At 47.9% G+C, this 8,067-nt stretch overlaps 1 protein-coding gene across 2 annotated transcripts in view; it reads right to left on the reverse strand.

Moving 5' to 3' along the window:
- Window positions 1-5,743, reverse strand: part of LOC109320681 (potassium channel subfamily K member 16-like) — a 27,005-nt gene extending 21,262 nt beyond the window's left edge. Inside the window, exon 1 of one of the 2 annotated variants that reach the window (XM_019550905.1) lies at window positions 5,453-5,743. In XM_019550905.1, coding sequence (XP_019406450.1) covers window positions 5,453-5,461 — 9 coding nt within the window. In that variant the 5' untranslated portion in view covers window positions 5,462-5,743. The remainder of the gene's footprint in view (window positions 1-5,452) is intronic. The other variant, XM_019550906.1, reaches the window with a different exon arrangement.
- Window positions 5,744-8,067: the final 2,324 nt, after the last annotated feature.

Raw genomic sequence — 8,067 nt, forward strand, 5'->3', positions numbered from 1 at the left:
CCAGGCCATTCTATCTGGCCTGCGGAGCCCCTAAAAATTTAGAAAATTTGTATTTATCTGCCCCTGGCTGCCTATCGTGCGGCCCTCAGCTTGCCGAAAGTCAGTAAGTGGCCCTCCACCCAAAATAATTACCCACCCCGGCCTAGATCCGCCCCAGTTCAGCAACACAGATATGTTTCCAGTGAAAGGTGATATCTCAGTGAGCTCAGTGTGTTCATACATGCTTTGCTGAATTGGGAACTATGGGCGTAAGTCCAGCCACTGGACAGGCACAACGTCCACTGATTTCAGGGGAGCTGGGTGCAAAGTCAGGGTCACACTCACATGCCTGGGGAAGGTGTAGTAAAATCTGTGGGAAGTGGCTTGCTTGACATAACCAACTGGGTCCTCTCTCCCCAGCAGTAATGTCCAATGACCCCCAAATGTTTGCATTAGATTAATTGCTTCTTCCATATTTTGATGATTTTTTTTTTCTAGCAAGGCAAATGTTTCCTTAGGAGAGAGCATCAGTAGATGAAGGACAAAGTTAATCACTGCTTTAATTAGAAATTCACAGAAGTGACTTGGCCACTGAGGAGGATTCAGATGGGCCATTCACCTCTGCTCCTCAAGTACCTGTGCTTTTTGAACAATGGGTTTGCAAATCTGGAGGCGCCGGGCTTGGGTCCAGCTGGCTGATGGAAACGAGCACTGGCAAATGCCTGTAGTCTATCAAATGCCTGCTGTTCTTTGACACAGAAACCTGTAGCTGACTTTGCACCTCAAAGGGAAACAGGAAAATGGTGAACAGAGATGAAGTGTTTTAAGGAAGGGGCTGCAAAACTGAGAGGCTTTTAAAAGGTGGCTTGTGAAGGATTTAAAGAAACGGGGCCGATGACCCTTTTTGGCTTCTCTCTGTCTTTGTTTGTTTGTTTTTTGCTTCTATAAACTTGCCTGATGTTCTTCTTTTTTTTTTTTTACCTATTTTTTTTAAAACTTTGAATGTCAAATTGATCTCCCCTGTTTTATTCCAGGACCTCTGCAGGAAGGTCTGAGCAATGTCTGCTATGGGCATAGATGGCATCATTTATGTATTTATGAAACATATACGCCGCCCTTCCCCAGCCAGAAGACTCAGGGTGGGTCACAATAAAAGGCAGAACAACTTATAAAAGCAGACAGGAGTTTTTAAAAAAACTTTTCTTTACCAGCGGGGGTACCCCCTGCCAGCTGTAGAGATGCCAAAACATCAGCCCTTCAAGAGTGAGGAAGACCCAAGGGTAGTTTTCTGCTCTTCTCCTACACCTGTGGATGGAGCTGGTCTCACTTTGGCCCCTGTGCAGACATTCTTGCTTTGCATTTGGTCTGCCCCTTTCTGCCATTTAGCTGAAGCCACTTCCACAGGGGACCAAAAAACCACTCCTGGTGTAAAAGTGTCCACATAGGAAACTAGCATAGAGAAGTGATTCTGGGTTATCTCCTTCTGAGGACAAGCCTTGACAAATGAGATGAGGAGCATCTCCCAATATATTTGAGATGTCTGTCCCTCATAGCAACAGGTCACACCAATAAAAAAACCATTCAAACACCCGGGTGCTGCCCCAGCACACTGGGTGAGCAGACTGTCCTACATGGCCTTGTGGTTACAGCACTCAGGAGATCTGGGCTCAGTTTCCAGGTCATCCCCAGGCTTCTTATAGGACATTTGAGCAAATGTCCTTAGTTCTCTGTGGGTAAAATGAGGGTAATGCCACTTCCTTTCCCCCACTCCTTTCATTAGACTCCAAGCATTTGGGGGGGAAATGGTATCCCTTTATAGGTATATCCAGTGCCACACACAACGGCACCTCGGTTCTGGCTGGAACCGTGAGGACTTGTTAAAAAATATCGATTCACATGGATGCAATGCAGAGAGGTGTGAAGTCAAATCCTGGCTCCACCAAAGTCAACCGGATTTTTGAGACTGACCTGACTGAAGCCAAGATGTCCCCAGCCACAGCTGAAAGCCCAAGAAGTCTTGTCTTTCCCTGGCTGTTTCCTTTGAGAGGAGGACTCCTTCTCACAGTAAGACTCATCATGACCGGTGCAGAGTCTGACCGAGCAGGCTCAATGCGTGTGTGTGTATGTGTGCGTGTGTGTGCAGGCATGAGTGTGTGTGCGTGTGCATGTGTGTGTGTGATTTCTCTGTGCAAGAACAGGCCTTGAATGCAAGCAAGGGCCTGAGGGGATGTGAGAGTCATTGTGCTGTGGCTCTGGCAGGAAGGAGTTTGCATTATTCTTTCCCGGCGTGTCAGTTCACACCGGCCTGCAACTCACTAATAGCTGCTGCAGTCAGGGTTAGTGCAGGTGCTGCGTTACATCAAACAGCATCGCTTCATTTGCCCATGGGAGGGACGCTTGCTGAGGAAAAGAAGAAGTAATAATGGAGAGAAAGCCAAGAACTTGCTTGTTGCGAGAAGCTGTTTAATGAGGACAGAAGGAACTGGATTTTGTGGGGTAGGGAACAATGATTTTGCCTCTTCAAAAGCAGCGTTGTCTGTTTGCAGATGGTTCCCTGAGGCTTAAAAATGCTGTGCTTCCCTGTGCTCCTGTCCTCAAACATCTGCCATGCAATGCAACAGCTGACTCAAGGCTTTCAGTCATTTCTGGCAGACAGAGACTGACTCACTCTTGAAGGAGTTGATCTGCCAACACCTCAACCCAAGAAAACAAACCAACAACACCAAACCTTGTCCTAAAACACCACCTGGCAGGAAAGTAGCACTGCAAGAGCAGGAGGGTAAAATGGTTAAGACGTGCCCTCTGGCGCCTTTTAATAGTTATAGCATAATAAGCCACTACAGGGTAAATAATGTCCACGTTATTTCATTAGTCATGGTAAATGAAGAAAGAAAAATAAAATCAGGAACATCTTTAGTGGGAAAAAGCCAGTTACAAGTGCCCTAAAGCACTAGCAAGGCAGGTCTGTGATGTACAAGGCAGTAGGGCTGCATGAAGCTTTGGGTGGTGCTTTGATTTGGAGGAGACTCAGCCTGATTCGGTGGCCAAATCTCCAAGTGCTGATCAAACCAATAAAAAGGTCCAAATCGATTTGAAGCTCTCTGAATCTTCAGAAAAGATTCAGAGAGCATTGATGATTCGGGCAGTCCCTGCTCACCGCTGCAGGGAGCTGGGGCCGGACTCGGAGCAGGTAAGTGGGGCGGGGGGCTGGAGGAGGCTCCAAGTGCCGGGAGCTGGGGCGGGTGGGCAGCCATTGCTGGGCTGGGAGAGCGGGTGGGGGATGGGCAGCAGCCCAGTCTCTGAATCAGATCTGGCCGAATCGATTCGGGACAGTGATTCGAATCACCGGGTCAAACCGCTGTCCCCCGAATCAGCCGAACCCGAAGCAAATGCTAGCCGCTTTACACAGGCCTACAAGGCAGTCAGTGCTGTATGGAGATATGCTGGGTAGCTTTAAGCTGGCTGGCCTCTGAACCGAAAGCAGCGTAGCAATGCAGTACTCAGGATAGTACTAATCTGCATGTCCTTTTCTGGTCTGGGAGACAGCACACACAGCATTAGCTCAGGCTAGCTGTGTGCAGCACTGCTTGGCGCCCTGCGCATGAACCCAGGGAGTCACCGAGTCTGCTACGCGCTTCAGATTGGTGGCTCTCAAACCCTTTCTGGGTCAGGACAACCCTTTGGATGTTGCATTGCTGTGTAAACTACAACTCTTGTGCGATGGATAAAAAAAGTACCGCTTCAAGTCAGTAGAGGAGCCACACAGTAATGCAGAGTTCTCAGTTTTGTTCTCTCCATATTTCCCCATCCCCTTCTTTTGCTTTCCCATTCTTTCTTCCTTTCCACCCTTAGAAGTCCGTTGCATACCCCGGTTTGAGAAACTTTGCTACAGAGGAAGCAAATAAGACCCTTATGGCTTCTGAAAAATAGGCAAGCTCTTGACAAGGATGGCATTTAGCTCAACTTCCCCAAGACTCTGGGGACAAAGTGATCCTGGTTGGCACCTGTTCACTGTTACGCCTTTGTCAAGGAGGGTCTCAGAAAGAACTGGTGTAAGGCCGTAGTCTTCAAATATGGGAAACCAGCAAAAGTGGATTCTCAAATCTAGGCTGGGTTGGGAGATTTACCTGTCGCATATGATACAGCATGGAGTTACGGGCTACTGCTCATATCACCGAGGATCATGAGCTGCCACTGCATTTTGTAACCCCTAGCTACAATGCTGAGCCACCTGGGATTACAAATCCCTTTGAATCAGCAGATCAGCAAAGCCTGCACCCTCAGCAGTGGTCGACTACAAGGGCCCGTGCTGATTCCTTGATCACTGAACACCAACACACGTGACTTACCAGACACAATCCCGTGTAAGCTCATTTATCCTGCTGACATTGCTCTTGTGAGTCAAGACAAAAACCTCATTGCTGTCAGCAACACCCTCTCCCTCAACCTTAAGATAATGGCAGAGTATTGGATCTCTATTGCACTGCGTCTGAAGCCTTGGGAACAAGCTTTCCCCAAACCAGAGCGGCTGCTGAAGAGCATTACCTTGGTGGTCAACAGGTCCAAAGGGAGCCCCATCTGAAGCAGTTTGATGTGGCTTTAGAAAGAGCTTTGATCTGCAAAACTCATCTGGAGAAGAGGCGCAAAAAGAAAAAAAGCAAGGACTAGTCTTACCCCCAAATTTGTGGGCATACGTTTCCCATTGGGTACATATTTCAACTAGCGATTCTAGCCCTGGTGTACCCAGCCACTGAACAGCATGCACTAGTCTGGGCAAACAGAAAGCTTACCCAAGCTCTGGATGGGCAGCCAAATGGCACAATGAAAATCAAACTAGAACATTAAAACCAACCCTTACTGAGTGGCTGCCCACAGTGGGACACACATCCCCACCCCAAATTCACAGTGGGACACACATCCCCACCCCAAATCCACAGACATATGCACACACCTCACAGATACAATCAAACCATGGTCAACTTGATTTTAGCAGTTCACAAAGAAACCCCTAGTGTCTTCCTTCTACCTTACACGGCATTTTGAAATCCACCTAATTCTCTTAAGTATCCTTATTTAATCTTGAGGTACGCCAGAAAGAATTCTGAGATAATACCGTTGTCCCCGAAAAAACACAGAATCATAGAAAAGCAGGGACCTCAGGAGGGCATTTGGTCCCACCCTTTGCTCCGGGTAGGCTGTCTACACCATTCCAGGCAAGTGCTTGTCTAACCCGCTTTTGAACACTTCCAGATATAGATTCCACAGTGAGAATCAATAGTCTAATCAACATCGAAATGCCAATCCCATAAAAGAAACTTCCAGGCTTCAACCTACGTCCAGAACAGTTTCAGAACATCACAGAGTAGATATGGTCACATCTTATACCTAGAAAAGAGGACGGACAGCGCACAGCGTAACATCAGCTGCAAACCATGGGCCACAGCGTAAATCAGTGCCTGCTTCAGTTGCTTACCATGGGCATCTCAGACTTACACCATGTCACTTCCAAAACTCTCTGCTGGCTTGCCACTCTGGACTCAGTGCCTGGAGCAGTCGCCTGCCTCTCTTGCCAGATGAAAAAAGAGAAATCATGAATCGTTTAGCCTGAATTGACCCTCTTTCCTCATCTCAGATCCTTTCAACCACTTGAATTGCACAATGTCTATAACTATATCATAGAATTACAGGTTGCTGAATGCATTCAGGCTAGACTAATAATTAAGAGAGAATGGGTATACATGCAGCAGGACGTATTTCTGAGAATGAGCGCAATGACGTGTGCTGTATACTTAAGTTGGTGGTTATGTCTGCAGTGGTTCTCCTTTATACAGTTAACCAGCTCAGTACAGAGGAGCGAGTTTTGTGCTTGCTAATGCAGATCCATAGATTCACGGGGTTGGAAAGAACATCAAGAAATCGTGTTTTTCCCCCTACTCAAGGCAGGGGACAAGCATTGGAAAGGCTACTTAGAGAAACCGTGGAATCTCCATCCTTGGAAATGGTCAAGAGCAAGTTAGACAGACACTTGGCTGGGGCGGCTTAGCCAGGGATGATCCTGCCTTGAGCAGAGGGCTAAACTAGATGACCTTGTGAGGTCCCTTCCAGCCCTACTTGCCTACAATCCCTGTCCAAACCATCCCGAAGTAATGCTTGTCTAACTTGCATTTAAAAGCCTCCATGATGAAGATCCCACAACCTCCCTAGGTAACCTGTTCCAGTGCTTAATCATCCCCAGAGTTAGATACTTCTTCCTCATAGCTAATCTAAAACCCCTTGTTGTAATTAAAGCCCATTACTTCTTGTCCTGTCCCCTGCACACACAGAACTGTTGGTTGCCACCCTCATTATGACAACCCCTTTTGTATATGAAGACAGATGGGGAGCGAAGGAGACACAGATCTTATCTTAAAAGCATTTCCCTGTGTGTTTTAATGCTGGTGCATGGGTAAATTTTGTCTGGGATTTACAAAAATGCATGGATGCCTAAGTGCCTTAATAAGATAGGATATATGTACCCCATAAAGCAGCAACCCTGGAGGGATTAATGAAGGACCAAATTAGCTCCCCCAGCTGTGAGCAAGCAGCTGATTAGTAACAGCTGCTGTGACAAGCCACAGTGGAGGCAGAATTGAGGCAGGAGGTGAGGAAGTATTAGGGTCAGAGGTTGAGAGTTGCTGTGGGAGGAGGAGTGCAGACAGAAAGACTGACAAGCAGTAAAGGTAGGAAGCAGCGAGGGGCTGCAAGGACCAGCCTTGAGCTGTTGTAACACGAGGTACTTGGGCTGGAGCCTTGAACAGTGGGTGGGCCTGGGCTCCCCTCCCCTGCAGAAGACCAAGCGATGTCCTTGGGCCTCGCCTTTCAGGGCCAGCAAGCACCAGTCAGCCTACCCTGCAAACAAAGGTCTATGCTGAACTGGGTATTGAGCCCTCTGGGCTGTTGGGCATGAGCTTGAATTTCCTGATGCCTCAAGGGGGTGGAGAGGTAATACAGATTCGAGTAGTCGGGCTGCCGTGCTGGATCTGACTGCATGGGGCATCATGGGCAATAGATGAGCCCTTTCACACCCGAGAAATGAGATTTGCAATCTCTGCTTCTGGTCTGGTCACCCTTGTTGCTGTAGGCATGAGTTGCAGAATTACCAGTCCTTAGGAGTCCTGAGTTAGGTCTGAAACGTAAAAAATCTTGAGGGTTTGTTTTGTTTTTAAATCTGATTTTTTTCCCCTATATTTTTCCTGGTTTCTGAGCCCCTGGGCACACGTAGTACATGCAAACTTTTCTCTTGCCACCATGAAAGACACTCAAAATGCCAAGACTCTCACAGGATCCCAGGCGTGGGTGCTGAGGACTGTGGGATCTGTGATAAAATTGGGAGAGCTGATAACCAGAAGTCGGGTTGTGCCCTTCATGTGCACTGATAGGTAAGGGCAGTGTCCTGCGTAAGAACCATGCTTGAGGAGAGACAGCAGGTCACAGAAGGGGATGTCCCTTCCTGGTACACGTAGCGGTTGAGTGGGCTGCTGCGTAGGGGTCAGTGGAGCCCTGACCCTGCCTCTTCCTTTTTGTGAGGACAAAGGCCTCTGGCAGCACCTAGTGGAGGTCAGCAGCTCTGAATGCCTAGCAGGAGACCAGTCTTATATCTCACATATTCAGAGAAGTTTAGGGCTGGAAGGGTCTCGCAAGATTGCTGGCCCTGACAGTATGTACCCCAGGGTACTCAAGGAGCTGGCCAGCATCATGGCTCAGCTCCTGACACAGATCTTCAACAGCTCCTTGGCTCTCAGGTGAAGTGCCTGAAGATTGGAAGAAGGCCAATGTGGTGCCTATCTTCAAGAAAGGGAGGAAAGTGGATCCCTCAAACTACAGGCCCATCAGCCTGACCTCTATCCAGGGGAAGGTCTTAGAAAAGATTATCAAAGAGGCCATTCTTAATGGACTGGCCAATGGCAACATCCTAAGGCATAGCTAGCACGGGTTTGTTGTGGGTAGGTCTTGCTTGACCAATCTCATTTCCTTCTAAGACCAGGTGACCTATCACCTGGACAAGGGAGAAGAGATTGATGTTGTATATTTTGACTTCAAAAAAGCTTT

The sequence above is a fragment of the Crocodylus porosus genome, unplaced genomic scaffold (genome assembly GCF_001723895.1).
Source record: "Crocodylus porosus isolate Cpor-Errol unplaced genomic scaffold, CroPor_comp1, whole genome shotgun sequence".
Classification (NCBI taxonomy): domain Eukaryota; kingdom Metazoa; phylum Chordata; order Crocodylia; family Crocodylidae; genus Crocodylus; species Crocodylus porosus.